This window comes from Chiroxiphia lanceolata, chromosome 1 (assembly GCF_009829145.1).
Source record: "Chiroxiphia lanceolata isolate bChiLan1 chromosome 1, bChiLan1.pri, whole genome shotgun sequence".
Taxonomy (NCBI): domain Eukaryota; kingdom Metazoa; phylum Chordata; class Aves; order Passeriformes; family Pipridae; genus Chiroxiphia; species Chiroxiphia lanceolata.
This window is the reverse complement of record NC_045637.1, coordinates 66,626,002-66,647,298: the sequence shown is the minus strand read 5'-3', so window position 1 is coordinate 66,647,298 and position 21,297 is coordinate 66,626,002. Positions and strand designations below refer to the sequence as shown.

Here is a 21,297-nt window from a genome sequence, read left to right as displayed (position 1 = left end):
AAGGGTACTATTTATGTCACAAACTGACAAATTGAAAAAATTACCAAAACCCCCCGCATCCCCCTTTCAAAAATACCCTAATTATGAAAAGCAAAATTCACTATATCAGTGCTGGGGAGTAAACTTCATAGTTATTTTAAGTTTTCTCTTAAGTTTTGTTTTTTCCATCTTTTTGCCATTACCTGCATTCCTTAGATTTCGTTTTTCATGCATAAAATGAACTAGCAACCCCCCCCCCTCCTTTTTTTTTCTGTTCCAGAAGAACTTTAGAGTCTCAGTAATGTTTTCACCATCGAATCATGGAAAACCCTTTTGTTATTTCTCTTCTTTAACACATAACATGTTCCTCCTTTGACCCTCATTTTCCCTTTTTTTCTCTCTCTCCCCCTTCTCCCTCCCACTCGTCTGTCCCCCTCGTCCACCAATCTAATCCTGCCCTTTCGTGGTTGCTGTCCTTCCCTCCTTCCTTCTCTCCCTCCTTCCTCCTCCTCCTCCTCCTCCTCCTTTTCCTCCTCCCGGCCCCACCGCCCTGGCTGAACCCTCCCAACCTGTTTGTTCCTCTTCCTCTCTTCGTTTGCAGCTTAGAGATGGCTAAAGTCAGCACCCAGACCGCTTCCGTCACGACCCCTGTTGACCTCAACATGAACCTCTCTCAGTCTGCCACCCCTACCTCCACCCCCACCTCCATGGCCGTGCTGGCGGCCGCCTCCGCCGTTACCGTCAGTACCCCCCCTCCCCTACCAACTCTGCCAACCACCCACTATGCCGTTCCTGTCTCCAGTCTGCTTGGCATGAAAACTGTCCCACTCCTGGCACTAAATGCCGCGGCCGCTGCGGGGGCCACGGGGAGTTTGTCCGCTTACACTGCCAAAATTCCTTCGACGAGCGGGGTTAAGAAATCTGACCGCCAGAAGTTTGCTCCATATTGAAGGGATGAGACACACAATGCAAGCTTTGCCAGCTCTACCAAGAGTCTGTGGTAGATCCTAGTTATCAAGGAAACAATACGGCATCTTTTATTTTCTGTTAAATTGCTAGTGTTAACTGTTGCCAACTCAAGTCGTCTTCCGCTCTCCATAACAACTAACACCCAGGCACCACCTACCAACTAGTTCCAACAGCGAGCAGACACCAGCCCGGGCTCCTTCTCCCCCAACACTGTCCCTCTGGCAGGGCAGCAGCCAGGCAGGGTTGCCCCCACCCCAGCAAGGAGAAGTGTGAAAGAGACAGAAAAAACAGAAGTGAGGCAAAATTTTGACAGCCAGGTCCTGCTCCAGCAATACTGCCTGGCATATAAATACACTTATTTGCAGGTATTCCTCCAACTCCAGAACAGTTCCTTATGGCAAACTGGCATCTCTGATGACTTTTTCTCTTGCTAGGACGTGCAAATCTGGCACTTGTGACCATCACTAGCACCCCTGAAATCCCACATGAAGTGCTGTTGGCCCCCTCAATTGTTCTTCTGCTCCCAGTAGGCCTGAAAATCCCTGTCCCCCTGCCCTGAGACCTGCCTGTGAGCAGGAGAGGGAGGCCACAAAGTACCAAACAACAGGTACTTCTGCATACAAAAAGGAAAAAAGTACAGATGAAGCTTTCTGGTCTGACAAAAACTGCTAAATTAAAATGACTGGAAAACAACAAGGAAAAAAATATCGGGCACCTGTGCTATTCTTTTAAAGGGTGCGACAATTTTTCTCTGCTTTGGAAAAACATATTTTTAAGAACTCTGCTTTAGGAAGGGAGAGTGGGAGGGAGAGCAGGCTCCTTGTTCTGCGGTCAGATGTTTTATATATACCGACAAAGTACTTATTTCTTTAAGTACTTCAAAGCAGGTGCAAATCAGATATGCAGTCACTATTCTGGTACCTCCTCCCATGTATATTTTATTCAGCCAAAATGACCTTTTTTTTTTTTTTTTGTTAGGTTTCTGTACGAAAGACATCCCTGTCTAACTCCCCACCAATAACGCAGTCAGGTTGTATTGTAATCATGAAAATGACGTAGCGCTTATCAAAGGTCATTCAGAAGTTGGTGCTTGGACAGATACCATCCCTTTAACAAGAACTTAAGGATGTTCTGATTACAGACACCTAATTGCAACAAAGCCAAGAGAGCTGGGGGATGGAGTGGCTGGTTGCTAGCTGTTGGAACTAGTTCTTAACCGCATTTTCTGTTTGTCCATCCACCTTCCTTTTAATTTCTGTTGCATAACTCAGTAATGCAATATTGTTTTCCTCACCACTTCCAAATCCAGAATCCCATTAGCCTGCCATGTTCATCCACTTTGCACTCCTTGGACACAAAGCTTTAACAATTGAACTGTATTCAGTGCATTTTAATATAAACTAAAAACACAATGCAAATGCAATACTTTTTAAAACATGGTATTTCAAAGTGTGTTATTGTATAGGGCTAAGTACTATCTCAGTATTTTGTGTCATTTCTGTATTCTGTGGGCTTTTCTTCACCTTAGCACCTTTGCACTAAGTTTTGTCACTGTAATCATTTGTAGACCTGCCATTGTTACAGTTTGCATTTATCCAAATGGGGTTTTTGGTTGCTTTTGTTGGGAGTTTTTTGTTTTGGTTTTTTGTTTGTTTGTTTTGGGCCTTTTTTCGGTTTTATTCTTTTTTTTTTTTTTTGATTGTATATAATGAAGGAAAAACTGGAAATAATTTCAAGGTACCACAACTATTCAAAAGCTCTAGAAAACTGCTGTAAAACTGTTCTGGGCTATTGTAACTGTTTCAGTAATTGACATTTAAGAAAAGAAAAACCAAATCACCAACCTGTGTCAGAAAACTTGCCTGCACTGAAATGTTGTTCTATGCTGGTTGTACTCAAGTGGTATTTTTTTAATAGTGAGAAGATTTTTTTTCTTTTTTTTTTGCCTTTTTTTTTTTTTTTTATTTTCCTCGTTTTTGTTCCTACATTTTAGGCTGTCTTCAGAAGTTACTGGCCTGGGGGCTCTCTAATGTATCTCTTCATGCCCTAGTGCATTAGCCACCAGACAGGACTTTTCCAAAGCCCCATGAGACAATGCTTTCTATGGACTAATCTACAGAGGAGTTTCTGCCATTTCTAACTTTCTTATTATTCTGAGACATCAAAAGAAAATACTTCTTTACTCTTTAAGCAACTGTGCTTCCTAACTCTTGTGTTGCTTTCATTACTGTTCCAGTTTTAACTCTGTTGTGGCTCATAACATAAAGCAAAGACAAGTTATTTTCGGGGGTTAATTTTTATTGATGTTCATGCTTTGGCTAATCTGTATAAAAGCATGGGCCGTTAGTGTTCTAAGCCACTGTATTCAGCTAGAGACTTGACAGTAAATTAAATGAGACGTTTTTATAAATAAATTTTTTTCCTGATTAAAAAAAAAAAAAAAGACGTGGTAGCTTTGTGCATACAACTGTTGTGTTGTTTAAATTTTGTTCTTTGTAACCGAGTTGCTAATTTGTCATTTAAGAAGCACTATTTTATGAATTGTCAAACTAAAGATCACAGACAAATCGCTTGTTTTCATTAATGATTAAACGTTCATATCATCACGCTTAAGGTCCCACTGCTCATTGGGAACGAGTGTAACACCTGTGCAAAACAGGCAGCGTTAGAAAGGATGTTAGCCCGTTGTCAGGGATGATGAGGCTTTTCAGGAGTAGATGGAGCTAGACTCTGTAATTAGTAGAGTAAGCAATATTTCTCTAAAACTTTATTTGGTGTTTAACAAAGTTGCTCTTTGAGAACCTCACACAGTGAACAGAAAAGACAAATTTGTCTTCTTGTTACAAGCAGCCACTGGTTTGTATCTCCAGTGTTTTCCCAAACTGATTTATAGATCAGATGGGGAAAGGAAAACAAGAACAAAAGAATAAACTTGGGTACTGAGATGCTAAGACCCTTGGTTCTTTCCCATTCCCAGCAGCATTGTTGAGTGAGGCTTCTAGACAGCACCTTCCATTCTGCCAGGAAACTAGCCCAGCAGCTGGGTGGAGCATGGCAATTTGCATTAGAAGGAGAATGGAGAGCTGAGGAGGCCAGGAGACTGTCTCATTCTGCCCTGATACTCTGCTTGAGCAGTTCAGGTTCTCCTTTAGATCTGCTGAAGCACTGCAGTCACAGCCTCCAGTTCTCTCTTCACACACAGGCAAAAGAAAGGTGCTGGCCCTGAGCTGCTGTTGCAGTCCAGCATCTCTGGCTGCACGCTGTGGCCACCTCTCCTCTTAGGGCACTGGCAGTACTTCCACATTTACTGCTTGCTCTATCTTCATGAGAAAAGCAGAGTTTTCTGGCAGTACAAGTGAGTAGCATCCTTAATGACATGAGCCTGATTCTACAACCTTCATCTACTAAGGTCTCTACTTGCTTCTGTAAATTTAATTTGGGGTCCCACTTCCCTTCCCTGCCCCAGCTGAACTTGCAAGCCATACCACTATTGTTTTACACGGTCTTCAGGATACAGACAGCTCTAAAGTGTCTGGGTCTTGAGTCTGAGCCTGGTACTCTTATGACCAAGATGTGCATACAGACTTGCAGATCTCTGTAGAAGTCAACAACTTTTCCAATGCAGATGCAGCCACAGAGCAATTCTTGACAACAAAGGCTGCCAAGGAAGATTACAGAAGAGCTCTTTGCATCCCAGCATCCAGGAAGCCTTACCTAATGTTGACAACTAGCTATTTCAACCCTTAGGTTAAAAGAACTATAGGCCGTAGTACTAACCTTGATAAAATTCTGTTGTTACTATTACTTAAAAAATATTTATATTACTTAGAATATATTTAAATTCGTACTCTTGAAAGGAGAGCTGAAGCTGCTTTTACAGCAGAGACCTCCATAGTCTTCATTTCTGCAACAGCAAAAGCTATTTCTATGGCTAGCCTGGCTAATGTAAACAAACAAACAAAAAAAAATCATTGCAGCTCAACACTAAGTAGGTCAAGACTTTGCTCTCCCAGTAGAGCTGCCAGGCAAAGGGCAGCAGCAGCAGCTCTGTGTTGTATAGTATCTTTCACATTAATAATTCACGTATGCCTTGCAGAATTGGCTAAAAAGACCGAGATTTAAACGAACTAGTGCAGGGACACGTTTGTGTATGGAATGAGGAGACATAAAAGGACAAAGGAAGAAAAAGAAGTCTTTTGAGAGGGTTTTTGCAAAAAAATACAGGCACTAGCGTGATAAACTCTAGGCTCATTTTAATTTCATTATTTTAGTTGGAAAATATTTCTGAATGGCAAGAAAAAGCTCCTGAATAGCTTTAATATATAAACTGGGCAAACAAAACACTAGAAGGGGTATGTCTGAAGGGGGGGAAAAAATGCAAAAATACTACTATCCAAGACAAAAATCTAAACCACTCATGCCAAAGGTAGAAAAGAGGAGGCATGTACCCAATGTGAAAAGGTCACTGCCCACACAATTGTGAGTTTCCAGATGAAAGACAGCACAAGTTCTGCAGCTTCCGCATCATCAAATAGCTATTAGGTTTCTGGAAACATCTCAAATGAATTCAAGCAGCTTTGTTGTGTTTCTCGAGTGAAAAAAATTGAAATTATGAATGCTGGCTGGAACAGTCTACCAGAAGGAAAACAAACAAACAAAGTTAGTCCATTGTTAATACGCAGAGTGCTTTGTGTTCTCAGGCATAGCCAGAGGGCGTCTGTGGGCCCCAAGGTTCGTATCTGTGCCAGTCAAAGCTCCTAGGAAGCTAACAGCATAAATCTCACTGGTGCCATCAATGCAGCCACCTGGTAAGGGCCTCAGCCTCAGAAGGCTTGCATAGACAAGGTGGTGTTTGTCAGGTTTCACAAGAAAGTGTTAAAGCATGTGCTGACCCCTTTCCCACCCAAACCAGTCAGGAATGGAAACACTGCCATTGCTTTCATTTTTAAATACCCAACAGCATGAAAAAAGAGTGTTTCTCTCAGATGAGAAAGATCCAAATCCAGTTTATTCCACAGCCTCAATATCAGCTGAACGTATTTCAGCACTATTTATGTACTTGGAACAGGACCTTCCCCTTCTTGGCTGAGTGCCATGATTATCTAACAAGAAAGTCACATACACTCACTAATTCAGTCATTTTACAGGGGCACAGCTTCTACAGAAAAGACTGGAATTGTTAGACTGCTCAACTAGGTCACACAAAGTGGCTGTTCAAAGGACAGTATTGAAAGGAGGGATTTGAACAGAGATCTCTTGTATCCTCCGTAACTGCTGTAGCCACCAATTGTGCAAGGCATTTGTTCCTCCACTGTATTTTTGGAAGACCTGGTTTAGATGTCTGCACAAAGGAAATGCTTGCATTTTTTTCTCAGCTATCAGGCCAGGATAGTTGTAACTGAAGTGATGAACAGAAGATCAGTTGAAGGCAGATACTGAAAAACTGCGTCACACCTGAAATTTCCAATTCTTGGCCTGACCAATACTTTCTAGGGATACAAGTACACACCACCCTTCCTGGCACTGCAGTGTACTTGATCCAATTCACTGGTTCTATGAAGGAATGCAGGAATGTTGATTAAAGCAGTGTCTGCATCTGTCCTGTGTCCTGGATGCATGTGTCCTGTCACTCTACAGACTGGCATGTATCTTAAGATAGTAACTGAAATGAAAGAGAAGTGTCAAATTCATTTGATGCTACCTAACAAAAGGGAATTTCTTTAACATTATATATTCACATTAAGGTTTCTAATGGCAACAACATGATTCCTACAGGCTGAATGTCTGATTTTCTAGTGCAAGCTTTCTGAATTATAAGAAAAAAATTCGGAAAATATTGAAATATTTGAAAATATTTGAATATGACTTCTCATTAGAGCTATTTCTAGCTCCATGTTTTAAAGATGATAAAATGCAGATAATCTAATTATTAGTGGTATGAAATAAGCAAAATCTGTCTCTCCTCAAATTGAAATTATTGGCAGGTGGCCTGGCAAAAGCTAATGTTAGTGTTCTTTTTAATCAGTATTTGCAATTCTGAAGCAAATTTTAAAATTAAATTCTGTGGTAAAGGAATAACAATCATGTTAGCAAATGAGAACGTTGTTTGGTTTGTTGTTATTTGGGTTTGGTTGTTTTTGCACGGTTGCTTCTGGCCTTTTTCCACAATCTGTTTTTCAAATACAGACCTTTTTCCACATCTGCTTTTAAGTCATGACAGCAGCAGCAGCAGCTTATTTCTTCCAAGGCAGGAGAGAAGGTAGCACACCGATTACCATTTGTGACTGACTGCACTCACCTGCCAGAGAAGAGCTGACCATGAGCAGCTGGCAGCTGTAGCTGTGGTAGCTGTGCCTGCAGAGCTGCTACTTGGAACTCCATTTCAAACATTCATGCACCTGCAGGCACATACATCCTGGCCCTGCAAGGCACTTAACCAGTTTCACAACCACTGAGCTGGGGAACCTCAACTACTTTTTGGTGGCATGAAATTCCACAGTTCTTAAGTTTGGACAACACTCTCCATTATTATTATTATCAATCAACGAGGATTACAAATGTTAAGCGCCTTCCCCCTTAATTCTGATTCTTCGGTTTTCTGGAAGTCATGGAGATCAGAGAATTAAAATAGTCTTCTCAATTCCAATTAAAATTTCATTTTTAATAGTGGCTATGGACAAAGCTAGTTATTAGGACTAGTTTAATCTTTATTGTTTAAAAATAGAATTCAAGAAAGTTAAGAAATGAGAGAAATTAAGGAAGTACACATTTTTAAAACAATTATTTTCTCTGATTAATAATCAATCTAGCTCAATAGCTCATCAGAAGTACATAAAATTGTTTTCTAAAGCTGAAGATATATTTAGATTATAAACTAATTATGCCTGTGTTTTTCTAAGACACAGGAGATTATTTACCTTGATAAATTAGCTTGACTACTGAGAAAGGTTAGGATATATCCCTCTTCTCCCTTATAGCCATGCTACTTCTGTTGCTGAAAAGCTGGATGATTTCTTGCCTTCTTGACATAACAGCACATGTACATAAGTGGTCACAAAGGGCAAAGTCACTACTCCCACCATCTTCACAAAGCTCTCTAAAAGCTTTGTTCCACATGCTGAAGAAATGTACAGTACATAGCAGTAAGATGGGTAAAACTTGGATACAACGTTAATTGTAGATCTCTCAGATTCCTCCAAGGAAAAGAGCATCAACCCCTAAACAAGAAGCAACCAAGAGGGACCAATGCTGTCACTTCTCCAGCAATGCGTACGCGCACTGGCCAGTCCATCGTCTTTACTCTTTCAACAAGTTGTGCAAGGATAATGAATAGAATGATGAGTGATCTGGTGTTTATTCCTGCCATCTCTTCCTAATAATAACAATGGGCTGCACTGGTTTGGATTTCAGTGTACAAGCTCCATGCTCTGTAACTAAACTCCCTGCCTTTAGCTTGATACCACAAGATACCCCTAACGATGAGGGCAACTGAACTAAAACAGCTGAACTGGTTTAATGCTCAGTTCATTTCCTGTTCATCTGCAGCTGAAACCATGATTTGCAGGTTCATGTACAAGATGGAAGTAAAATTACAGAAAAATGTACAAAAAAAGAGATGTCAGTTATAAACTCAGAGGTTAACATTTTTATACTGTCAAAACATGTATGTCCATGATGCTCAGTGTAACCTGACATTAATCACATCCTGTTTCTCTGATGTTAAGCCAAAGGCAGAGTGGTTCTAAAGTTCAGTGTTAAAAACTAGGATGCTTTTGTGAGTGGCGTCAGTGAAAATCAAATACAAATAGAACAGTTAGAAACTGAGCTTAGCTCTTATCAGAGGGAAAGTGGGGGTCTGTCTTTCATTTTGTTTTGAAAAAGACTGTCCATCTTTTAAGACTGTAGCACTCTCTCAGCTCAGAGTTCTCTTTACAGTGATAAATGGATCTAGAGATCTTTCACTGCAGCGTGCCAGGCACCTTAGACATCAATATTCAAGTGTTTCACACGATAAAAGGAAATTGTATTTCAGTTTTGGTCCAACTAAGTTTTCTCTGACTTGTCCAAACATTCTTATTTATTTTGATATTCTCTGAATGCTTATTCTGTATTGCAGTACTCTCTGAATATTGCTATTTTAATGACAGTACTAATTCATGTAAGACTGCAGTGTTTCATCAAACATTTTAGCAGCAACAGCTACTTACATTTAGGGTTATTAAATCAACCAAGACCCAGTGGCTGTAATCCAGCACATGTGAGCAGGAATAAATGGATGCAATAAACAGCTAAGGACCATTGCTTGAATTTTGACAGCTTTATAAATATAAAGAGCTGAACTCAGGCATCATGGAAATCGGGAGTGATAAAAAAGCATCTCTATCACTATACGGAAAGGGCTCCCACCGTATCAAATCGTTCCTCCAAAACAGGCAAATCAAATATCTAACTTTAGTTTTAATCTTTATTGCTTGGTTCATAAACATCTCTGAGACAAGTAATGAGAATGCCCTCATAAGAGTAAAGCTTGTTTTCTCCCTTTAAAATCTAGCTTTAAAAGCAGAATCTTAAAGGAAAATGTTAAACAGCTCCTTCACAACTTTACTTTTTGATATAAATCAAGCCACACATCTCCTATTTTTTCCAAGTGCTAAACAAATTTGAAATGTTTTAAGATTTGCTTCATTAAAAAAAAAAAAAGAGACACTTACCAATGCTTAAGGTAGGTCTGCTTTTCATGTCCCAGTCTTGTCAAGTTTGTTGGTTCTTCATTTTACTTAATCTGTGTTTATCAGAACAGAAATTAATTTTAGATGCTCTCTGTGCCTAAGATAATATTTGAAGAAAATTCCCAGTATTTACAGTTAGAGAAATTCTTTTACCTTCTCAGTGTCCAGTGCAGTACCTTCCTCTCTGGCATTTTGTCACCCTTTCATTTAGTGATGCAGATATGGAACTACTGTATTCTTATCCCTCTGGTTCAAGAAATGTGAGGTATGCTACATGATGGCTGCACTAAGCAAAACAGGATACTATAAAGAAAAATATTCAGCACTGCCTATGGCACATCACAGAGTATACACTGCGGAGAAGCTGTAGCTCAGCATTTCTGAGCTAGTCCTTATATACACAGAGAAATTGTAACACATCCTGAAAAAAAATGTACCTATTTTATTGGAAGCTGGGGCAATGGACAGAAGAGCACTTAAAAATTTTAAGAAAACATGAATGTAAAATATCTTCCTTTCCCTAACCCCCCAGTGTGGAAAAACTCCACAGACTATTCAAATCCTTTACTTCTGTACACAATAAGCCAAGTCTCAAAATTACCAAATATAGGTAATGCTTCCAAAACCTCAGAGATTCTTTATAGACTTATTAATCCCACTAAAATAATTCTGGTAAGAAACCAATAATTTTAATAGGAAAGGTGCATTCAATATTGTAAAACATTTGCAATGTACAGTTTTTACAACAAGTAATACACCACTTAGATCTACAAAGATTTTTTTTCTTAAAACACTTGGCTCTTTACCATCTCACAATCCTCTTTAAATAAATAATTAACAAAAGTGTCTCACTTCTAATAATGGAAGTAACATTACAGATAAAAAGAGTATCAACCATGTTGCAGAAATGCTACAACAATGCCCCTTTCACCCGCCAGTCTTGAGACAGCAAATCCTGCAGTTCTTCTTCATCTTCACTACCAATATCCTCATCCTCTTTCTCTTGTGTTGCTCTTAATCTCATGGCTTCCTTTAGCTTCTCCTTCATCTCATCTTGGCGGTTACGCAAAAGCTCGACACGGCGATAACATTCACTGTTGAAAAGTAAACCACCTATTAACACTTACGGCCTTTTCACATTAATTTGATCATCTACAGTGCTGGATTTTGCTTCTCCAGCTTTGGATAAAGAAGCTTTACAGCTTCCAGTCCATTAGAAAAATAAGCTTTCAAGATGCTACTGCACCTTCTCTGTGTTAATCAGGTGGAAAGAGACCAGAGGAGAGGAGCGGTGTGGACAATCTCCAGCAATGAGATCAAATCCAAATATTTTAACAACTGCAGTACCACCACAAATCATTTTTTAAAGAGCACAGAACCAATATTTACTTCCACACAAGAAAATACACCGTTCTTTCCTCAACTTATGGTTTTCATATGTGATAGAAAGGTGAGATATCAATTGGTTATCAATTTTGATAACTTAGAAGTGGCATCTCTGAAAATAAAAAAGCAGCACAAGTGTTCAGATTCTTTATCTGCTTCCTATGTGCTATAGCAGAACATTTTAAGTAAACATAATCCAAAAGTTTCAGTTTTCCATTTACTTAAAAAGTTCTGTCCTTGAAATATGTTCTGTAACAATTATTCTAGCCATTTTAAACACTGTATTTTGTTGAAAATGCCAACTAGTACCTGCCTGATTTAAATACATCTTTGCTAAGAAAAGACACCAGGGAAAGATTACAATCCAGATCCTGTTTCCCCTTGTATATCTCAAATACAATTACTTACAGGGAATCATAGCTGAAACTTTGAAGGCTAAGGAAAACATTAATGTCTCTGGAATTAATTTGATTTTCAGTTTAATTTGAAATAGCCTGCATTTAAATACAGTCAAAAGACAAAGCTACAAAAACTCTAAAAATCTATTTGTAACTTTTATTTTGGGGAAAAATAATTTCAGTAACAAACTTGAAATTCTCTACAAATTTCTGAATTTGGTTCTGTGTACTATAGCATCCTTAGCTACTGAGAAAAGTGAATCCTCAGAGAGGCAGGTTTAGCTCTCCCCAGCCCTCTGCAGAATTAGATGAACACTGTTAAAAAGACATTCCTGTTAATACCAAAGCTCAGTTTGAACCCAGTGCTATTGTTATTATACACTGATGTGTAGCATGTAAATCTGCCCAGATGTCTTAAGTGTTGCTTTAATTTTTTGTGTCTTCTTTTTGTTGCAAGGTTCATCAAAATCAGAATTCATCTTTTCCTTTTCAGTCACTACTACTGCCATTATCACTATTAATCAATGTGTTAAGCTACATGATAATGGTAACAAACTGTTCTACAAAGCTGTATTTCAGGTTACTTGAGTTTAAACTAATGCTTATCCAACCGTGACATCTACCATTTCAGCAAAACAAACCAAACCACTTCATTAAATGTAGTACATTGTTCAACGTAAACTTTAAGTAAACTTTTACTAGAAACAAGCAGAGTTGGTCACAGAATAGAACATTTCAGTACAGCAAATGCTTTTTAAAAATGTGCACAGAAATACCAGAGAAATACAAATTAAGACATTTGACAAGGGAAGGGGGGACAGTTTGTTCCAAGAATTTGCCTTCTGTACTTTCAGTGATTCACATGTGTTTTTTCTTTGGAGAAAGTTACATAACTTTGCACCAGAACTCATGTCTTTATTAGGTATAATTCTGCAATTTGAGGGAGTCTGTCCTTCAAATATTCAGGTGATTAATGAAAGGTAGTATCACAGATTAAAAATGTTTTTACCACTCTAGTCAAGTAGCAGTCCATTACTGCTGGAGAACAGAGAGTTTGAGGAAAAATTGATCTACTTACATCTGCTCATCAATTTCTCCAATCTGGCGATCTAGTCGTCCCTCCTCATCATCTTCTGCCACTATTGCTTCTGAAATCTAAACCAGAAAAGCACCAAGAAAATTCACCTTCATCCTGAATTCCACTTTCGTTCCTTTATGATGTCTGTCTTTCCCTCCTCCCTCCTATCTCGAGTTAGTGTCAATCTCCTATATGTATATTCCCACTTTCACAAGGGCAAATACAGAAAAAAAAATGGTATGCTTTGATATGAAATGGAAATGTTTTTTCTTAAAAGCAAAAGCAGATTGGCTGCTTTGGGGTTAATCTTTCGATTTTTTTTCAATACACTGCAATTTGAAACTGAGCATAAACAAACTGCACACATCCAAAGTCTGAGGTTGAAACAGGAGCTATATCCCAGTGCTTGGGACTTAATTACACACACTTATTGAACATATCGCTTAAATATTCCCGCCAGATCCCGAAGTGTTTCTAACCTGTTATTTTTTTCAGCATATACTTTCTCAAATCTGAATGTCTGGGAGATGCTATGCAATCAATGGTCCACGCATAACTGAGAAGATTCCTCCTAAGCTGAAGAATATCTGAATGGCTTATGCTAGCAAAATGTATCCACCACTGCTTTTGTATGAACATTCGCTCTGTTTATAGTGCTGACGGCTTTAAAATGAGCAATGATAAATTTTTCTGCATCACTTTTCTTAGCAGTTGACAGATGAGTAATTATTTACAATTAAAATAATTTTAAAAAAAAGCAAATATTCTAGGGGAAGACTGAGAACACCAGGTATTCTTTAGTACAGTTTTATATTGTACAAAAGGGCAGATAAAAACCTGCTGCAGGAAGACTTTCCATGCAATGCTAAATAGTAAAAAATGGAAGTACAGAAAAACTGTGGCCAATTCATGTGTCTCACACACAAACTCCTCTGTCACTTTCCCAAATTTTGGGGTTCCTTTCCAGTACATTTAAATTAACCATGAAACCCAGGTTACCTAACTTTATAGATATGTTTTGAAAAAGGCAGACAAATGGGTGTGTTTTTAAAGGTTAAAATGTACATATATCTCTACATTTAAAGAAGAGTCCACAATCATGTCCTGTTTGGTTACAGGACACTGATCTGAGGTATATGTTATCTAAATAGTATTTAAATAAAATACAATTTAACAAATGTAACTAGACACACACTGATGACTGGATCCTGATCAAAGGTTTTTGAACTTAATTTCCTTTAAGTGGAAAATAGAAGGAACCCTTTGCTCATTTATACAGTGCATTTAACCACACATTGCATTGAAACAAACAGCTGACAAATGCAGATGTCAGTCATTCTGCAGAGCTGCATGAAACTGTTGTTTTCTTTATTGTGTATAGTATTTAGAATCAATAAAAATAGATTCCATTACTTACTGTGTTGACCTGTCGCATTGCCTTTTGAAATTCATCCCATTCTTTGTCCATCTGATCCTTTGGAGCATCAACTTTTCTCACCTAAGGAACATGAAAATTTGTAAGTTAACAATTTATGTCTAGTGACTCCTCGGGGCACTGTAAAATATCAGGAGAAATAGGAAAAATTATGCTATCAGAAAAGTCTGGTCGATGTACTTCAGTTTAAGTAATGCATATGAGTAAGGGAGTGCACCTGCACAATGGTTTTGGAGGAAAAATCTGACTCCTGGATTAAAACAACATCAATGACTGTAGCATTAAAGAATAATTAAGAATGGCTGGTGTGGAACATCTGGAGTAACAAAAGTGACTAAGTCTGTTAATTTGATGGACTGGAATTTCACTGTGTCAGGTGATATAACTTCTAAATTCTTCTGTAAACTGCCTGTTGAATTGCATACAGTAGCCATTTCACAAGCCAAAAAGCAGTAAATTATTTGTCTTTGGCATAACATAGAACATCAGCTTTTTCAGTCGCTATTGTTGTTAGATAGTCTGACTGTATTTCAAATCTAGTCTAATTTTGTTGGCTAACAGAAGAAAATGTACAGCTACAAACCAATTTTAGTGGCACGTAAAGCTTTTTATTCTGTGGTAGATGGCATTAGTTACTAAGACATGAAGTCTGAAAAAGCAGTAGCTGTAAGAACGTGTTTAAGATCTACAACTAAGGTAATCAAAACCAGATTGTGCTTTTAATGCAAATAAATAAGATAATCTACCTGTGTAATCAAAACTTTCACAACTCAAGACTGGAAGATGTGGCATATAACACGTTAGATGACAGATTATGCCTGACTCAGGACTGGGTAGAAATTATATAGCTTGGAGAACTAAGCAGTTTGAACACAGTAATTCATGACACCATCTTTTTGCATTAGTTTTATTTTTCCTTTATTTGTTCTGCTCTTTTGGTGACACATCAGTCATCACCACGGTAAAGAAAACAGTTTGGTACATTTTGTTCCTGAGTAATTATACAAAATCTAGTAGTATGAATTAAGTTTATAGAATAAATTAGAAGCTTCCAAGCATACTCATACTGGGAAGTAATAGTCATCATTTCATTTTTCTGTTCTGTGATTATTTCTATCATATGTGTATGTACTGTGTTATTATGCATTGTGGTTGTCTTTTGTAATTCATAATTATTTGTATTTCTTACAATAAATTTAAACACTAAAGTTATTTTTTCTTGAAATATTTATCTAATCTAGAATTTATACACTTTACAAATACCTGATGTAAATAACATTTTTGATGCCCACAATCTCCCTCAGATAATTTTTAAAATAATTATTTTATGTTATGATTCCAAAACAGGACAACTGCAGCCATCTCAATTTAAGTGATGTCACAAACATTTTCCTTCGTCTGAGTATTAGCTACACTCAGAAAGGGCTCATTAAAAGGAAGAGCATCTGCACCAGTTCCAGGAAGAGCTTGTTGGAACAAGTAACTGCTTGTAAATTTTATCAGTTGAGGCAATAACCAGAACAAAGATCACTAACCAGTGTCCTCACAGATATAAGCAGATTCTCCTCTGCCTGCTAGGTATTCCCAGCTTTGTACAAGCTTCCCAACTCATGATGAAACTAAGTATTTGAAAAATTTAATGCTTCAGTTAGTCATATGTGAAGAAAACAAACAGAAAATGAAAAACACCCTCCCCCCCCCAAGAAAAAAACAACTAAACCCCAAAACCAAACAAACAAAACCAAGAAAATCAAACCAAAGCAAGCAAAAAAAGACTTCACAGTGTGAACAGGGAAATATACTCATGGAAAGTAAGAAAGACTTGAGCCTATAGCACTATTATTTCAATAAAGAAAGCAAGAAAGTCATCCAATCTGTGGCAAATTTTACAAAACAGAACAAAACAAAAAGGTTGGTGGTTGAAATATCAGTATTTGTTTTGGTCATTTGGCACTGTGCAAGCTGAAGGAAGTGTGAGGGTGGAACAGGCTTCCTGGAGAAGGTGTCCATGCCCCAAGCCTGCCAGTGCTCAAGAGGCATCTGGACAATGCCCTCAATAACATGCTGTAACTTTTGGTCAGCCCTGAAGTGGTCAGGCAGTTGGACTAGATGGTTGCTGTAGGTCCCTTCCAACTGAAATAGTCTATTGTATTCTAAATAGTTCAGTCATTTTCTTTTATTCTGGTATGACTGGAGAAGCATCTACTCAGAAAATGATTACAACTGGCAGAAATAAATCTTGCAGCATAAAAAGAGTAGATCACTTACTTTTGCGTCCACTTCAGGATCATCAAAGAAACCTTCTGGCAAAGCTTCAGCAGTGTTTTCTTTCCTGAAATATTTGATTACTATAAGCCCAGGTTAACAGTTTACAACCTGATTTATTGTAGAGTTAAAAAGTCAAGAATAAAATCCATAATCTTTTATAAAAGTACCTAGAAAGGGACCACGTTTTTTAAGACCCAAATTTTACCTATAATCATCAAAACTTCCTTCTTCAGCTTGGTCTTCCCTCACTGACAAGGAAATTCACAAAAGGGTTTAAATCTCACTGTGAAAACAAGCGCTACAGCTTATGCTTCTTAACTGTTCTTTCCACTGTGCTGAGCACCCAAACATTTTAACAGCACAGTCACCACTTCTGAAACACTAAACCACTGTCTACAAGTGCTCAAGTGAGCTGAACCATTACTACAGAACAAGCAGTTACAAGCAGTGGCTGACATTAAGCTTCCACAGCACCCTGTGTTAAAATTTGCAAATAGAGATGTCTAACAGATATTGTATGGCATTCCTCCACGTCTTATTCTGTCCCTAAGGTGCAAAATACCTGTCTGAAATAATGCCAGAGGGTGGCATATATACAAACTATTCTGAATGCAGCTTAACAATATGACAGATTTCTAAGTGATCCTGGTCTGTACTTCCTGTAAGAATAATTACAACTCCTAAAACTATCAATATTTGATTTAACTGCTTACCTTTCCACTATCTTCTCTTGTACCTCTGCTTTCTGTATGGATCCTGAATGGGAAACTACAGGAGCAGCAGGAGTTTTGCTGTCAAAGAAGTCTATAGGGAAGGACAGAAGTCTATGACAAAAAGAAGAGCTATTCAAGCAGTTTCTAAAATTCTGACTAGACAGGAATGTCAATTAACACATCAAGGGAAGAACACCCAGGCATTATCTCACTTGACAGCCTCAAACGATTAGAACATAAAATCAATAATCATGCTGACAAACCACCACATAATAACGAACTAGCAAAGAATCTCCTTCCTCTAATTCCAGTATTACCCACCCTAACCAGCTAATGGCAACAATTAGAAAAATAAATTAAAAACCCTTCATCATCAGTTAAAATACAGCTTTTCCTTACTGAATCACTTACCATTTCAGTCAGCATTACCTGCAGGCAGAGAATTAGCTATTGCTTCTTGAGTTGGGATTTCAGTTTTATGCATAATGGAAGACTTGCTTGATTGGTCTTGTTCCTCCTCTTCATCATCATCATCATCATCATCATAATTTCCTGACAATAAACTGGGACCTGGACCCTTGGAAAGCTGTACATTTGCACTGTCTTGCTCCGCTTCATCAAAAAAATCTGATGGCAGCCTAGTAAAGAGCCCACAACAGAACTATTTCAAACTTCACAATAACCCTTGATAACTACATGTAACACAACTACTTATTTTGGGTACCTACTGCTGCCCAGAACTGCAGGTTAGAAAAGCCACACAGGCTCAGCAGTAAGAAAACCCAGATTTGCTTAGAATAGCTACAGGCCTCCAAGCCAAACAATTTTCCATGTTATATTTTAAACTAATCACACGGATGAGTTCAGAAATCAACAAACCTCTCAAGTGTTATTTTTGCACACAAACTCAAAACTTCTACAAGGTAACTGTACATAATATCTATGCAAGATAATAATAATTCAGCCTGTGAAGTGTACAATAGACCCTCAGGTCTCATGTGACATATACCAATCCTGCAAAGATGTCCAAACATATCAGAAATTTTTAGTGGCAGTAAAGGTGCTTAACCCACTCCCTTGAAGTCAAATACAGTCCTTTATTTGTCAGAGTTCAACTGCAGAATATGCACTTACATGAATTTTAAGTGACAAAAACCATCTTAACGAAGATCTACTGATGACATTTGTTAGTTGTTTTTGTAAATACCATTTAATTATACATTCAAAATTTGTCTTAATTTCAGACTACCACCTCTTCTGCAGTATGCTAGCATTAGAGTGCATGCCATAATCCAGTTACATTCATTCTAGCAAACTGTATAATACCACCACATGTTAATCCCTAAAAGTCTGATAGTGACAGTAAAAGAATTCCTGTTTTCCCAGAGACTCTAAGAGTAGATAGGATTTTCTCATCTGCACTGAGGAAGATGCTGCCATGTTCAGGAATATATAACCCCATTAGAAAATGAGCAGAAGCAGGGATCTGCTGACACTCTGAACCTTTACCCTTGGCTAGGAAAGAGTGACAAGGAAGAACTGGGTGAGAATGCAGCTGTTGGTAGTTACAAAGAAATCATATTTAATAAGATCTACTTACCCAGCTGTAGACGCATGTGGCTTTTCATCTGTACCTGTACAACAGCCAAGAGTCACTCCTTAAAATTCATGCTTTTACAAGAAACAACCCTCAGACTCCTACTATAGAGGCAAGTTCACAAATGCACACTTTGGTGTATTTCAAGGGTTTACATGTCTACACCAAGAGAAAAAAAATTAACTATCTTTCCTTTAGCAAGAACTTTGAGGCATGGTTTGAGGTAAAACAGTGGCTTGATCTCACTGAAAAGGAGTAACACCACTTCTGGGCAAGTGCTTCTACTGCTTAGCTTACACTGCTACTGGTTGTTTGGGCCAAGCCCACAGTTCCATGGTGTACCAAAAACCCAGAAGAAAACTGCCAAAGGCATTGTTTTCTCCTAACAGTGAACTCACAGAGAAAGACAGATTTCTTCCTTTTCTAGCCACAATAAGCTGACATTAACTCAACAGTCTTGCGTATTCGTGTGTATTCACACTCACTTCCAAAGGACAAAAAACAAACCAAAAACATTCAGGATGTAAAATGGCTGGATTCTGGCAGGTACTTGATAAGTATTTTTCTCTCCTCACCTTTTACTCTTTTTAGCTCTGTATTTTCTGTGTCAACAGTTTTTCTCTTGACAGGATGAGATGATGTGCCAGCAGCTGAACCAGTCGCAGTCTGCTTTGTACCTTTTAATTCTGCAACTCTCTGTAAAGAAGTAAAAATTCAGGACACTTTCCTAGCAGTAACTTCTGGATTGCATCTTAAAATACAGTGCTTTTAGAACAGATTATAAAAGTGAGCTAATATCTTTCTAGAACAGGATCACTGAAACAAAGACTGTCAACCTCTGGAATGATGTGACATGGGGACAGGCACCTGCACAAGGGAAACTGTATGAGTAAGAAAGGAAAGATCAGTGACACTGACAGCAGTAAGGCACTGGAGGAGAAAGCAGGAGGGCTGGACTCATTCTAAGGTCCTGGAATATTAAGTGTTTTAAAATTAAAACACAACACTAGCGTTAAAGACATGTCAGTGTGCCTTGCCATGGTCATCTAGTCTGAATGCAGGCAATGAACTACGAACTTTGGTCTTTTCCTCGGTACTTGTAAAATTAAGCACGATCTCCCAGTTTCTGCTAAGAAGCAGTAGCAGAACTTAAAAGGATTAAAACCCCTCCCCCAGATTTAAGGCTGCATCCAAATTACAGGCTCCTTGAATCATTTTATAAATTCTTCATCTTTACTGCTAAATTACAAAGAAAAAAAAGGCATATTTTCTTAACCTTAACATATTTTCCTAAGCTGTCACTTGACAGCACGCAGGTACCAGAGCAACCCCCAGTGGGGTTTCACAGTCCGAGCTTCAGACAAGTGACAGCCAAAAGCTGTGGCTTAGGTGGGAACCGCTTCACCTTACGGGCAGGCCTCTTGAAAGACACAGAACCCCCCCTTTTAAGCGCTGGCCTTTCAATCCCTGCACAGCTTTTAAGAAAACAAAAAGCGGACGAACCAACCAGGCTTGTTTTCACGCTCTTCCCGCACCCCGGAGGGTGCTGCGCTGCTCCCATTACTGCGAACCCTCGGGAGCAGCGAGCCCCCAGCCCCCGTTCCGGCGGGGGGACCTTTCCCCAACAATCCCTCCCCCTTCTCACGTGCTGCCCCGGTACTCCTGAATGGCAAAGCCCCAGACAGCGCCGCATCCCCCGCACCCCCGGGACCAGCGGAACACCAGCACCCCACCGCCCCTCCGCAAACCCCGCTCACCTCGCGGTGCTGCTTGCCCAGGACGTGGGTCTGCCACAGCAGCTCGCTCTTCACGGGCGCGTTGCACAGGGAGCAGCTCAGGTGCCCCAGGCTGTTGTACGTGGCGGCCACGTTAAGGGAAGAAGCAGCGTGCGGGCGCGGACTCCCTCTCCCTCTATCCCTTCTTTCTTTCTTTCCTCCCTCCCTCCCTCCCTCCCTCCCTCCCACAGCCCCCGAGCCGAGCGCTAGGGAGCCCGGCGCCGAGGATATTTGGCGAAGGGCGAGTCGATCCGCTTCTTCCCCGCGTTCTGGCGCTGCTTCTCCCGCATGAGGCGCCGCAGCTCCTCCTGCCGCACCTGCTTCCGCCCCGCGCCAGCCCCGGCCGCCGCCATCTTCCTTCGCCCGGCGCGCGGGGCCGGAAGGCGGCAGCGGCGCCCGCCGTGACGCGCCCGGGAGGCGCCGGCGGAGGAGGAGGAGGAGGAGGGTTGGATTCTCCGCCCTCGTCAGGACGTTCGTCGGTTAGGCCTTTGGAGCGGCGTTAGCACTTGACAGTCCCAGCAATGGAGCTGTGGGACGCGTCTCCGAATAAGTTCCCTAAAACATACCCGCTCGCCTCCCGCCCCAACCCCCAGTAAGTAAAAAATAATAAACGGTAGATCCTGTACATCCAGATCCAGAAACCACGGAATGGGTCCTGTGGGAAGGGTGAGTCATCTGGTCCAACCTCCCTGTTTAAGCAGGGTCATCCTAGAGCACATTGCGCAGGATTGTGTCCAGACGGTTCTTGAGATCTCCAGCGAGGGAGACTCCACAGCCTCCTCTCTGGGCAACCTGTGCCAGACCCTCGGTGCCCAACACAGCTGTGAAAGGAAAAAGAAAAAAAAAAAAAAAAAAGAAATACTACCACAAAACCCCACGGCTTTTCTTTAAGCTTTGGCTCACTGCCAATCCCGGGAACGTTCCAGGCCCTGGATCACTGTGCCCTTCAGAAGGCCCCCCACACCCGGTG

The 21,297-nt window shown here is 39.8% G+C and overlaps 2 protein-coding genes across 18 annotated transcripts in view; one reads left to right on the top strand and one right to left on the bottom strand.

The window, feature by feature from the left end:
- LOC116799594 (poly(rC)-binding protein 3-like) overlaps positions 1-15,186 on the top strand; it is a 497,681-nt gene extending 482,495 nt beyond the window's left edge. For 9 of the 17 annotated variants that reach the window (XM_032712873.1, XM_032712881.1, XM_032712843.1 and 6 more), the window contains one exon: positions 581-2,912. In XM_032712873.1, the coding sequence (XP_032568764.1) occupies positions 581-929 (349 nt within the window). In that variant the 3' untranslated portion in view covers positions 930-2,912. Of the gene's footprint in view, positions 1-580; positions 2,914-2,941; positions 3,555-13,034 lie in introns of those variants that run through there. The other 8 variants (XM_032712987.1, XM_032712998.1, XM_032712951.1 and 5 more) reach the window with 3 other exon arrangements.
- Positions 5,930-20,698, bottom strand: ZNF830 (zinc finger protein 830). The gene is made up of 13 exons (XM_032713010.1): positions 20,559-20,698; positions 20,310-20,409; positions 19,128-19,248; positions 18,556-18,589; positions 17,385-17,593; positions 16,956-17,046; positions 16,243-16,306; positions 13,957-14,037; positions 12,540-12,616; positions 9,831-10,771; positions 9,660-9,730; positions 7,247-8,065; positions 5,930-6,610 (listed from the first exon to the last, which is right to left on the bottom strand). The coding sequence occupies exons 1-10, from the start codon at positions 20,678-20,680 to the stop codon at positions 10,588-10,590; spliced, it is 1,083 nt and encodes a 360-aa protein (XP_032568901.1). The 5' UTR covers positions 20,681-20,698; the 3' UTR covers positions 5,930-6,610; positions 7,247-8,065; positions 9,660-9,730; positions 9,831-10,587.
- Positions 20,699-21,297: the final 599 nt, after the last annotated feature.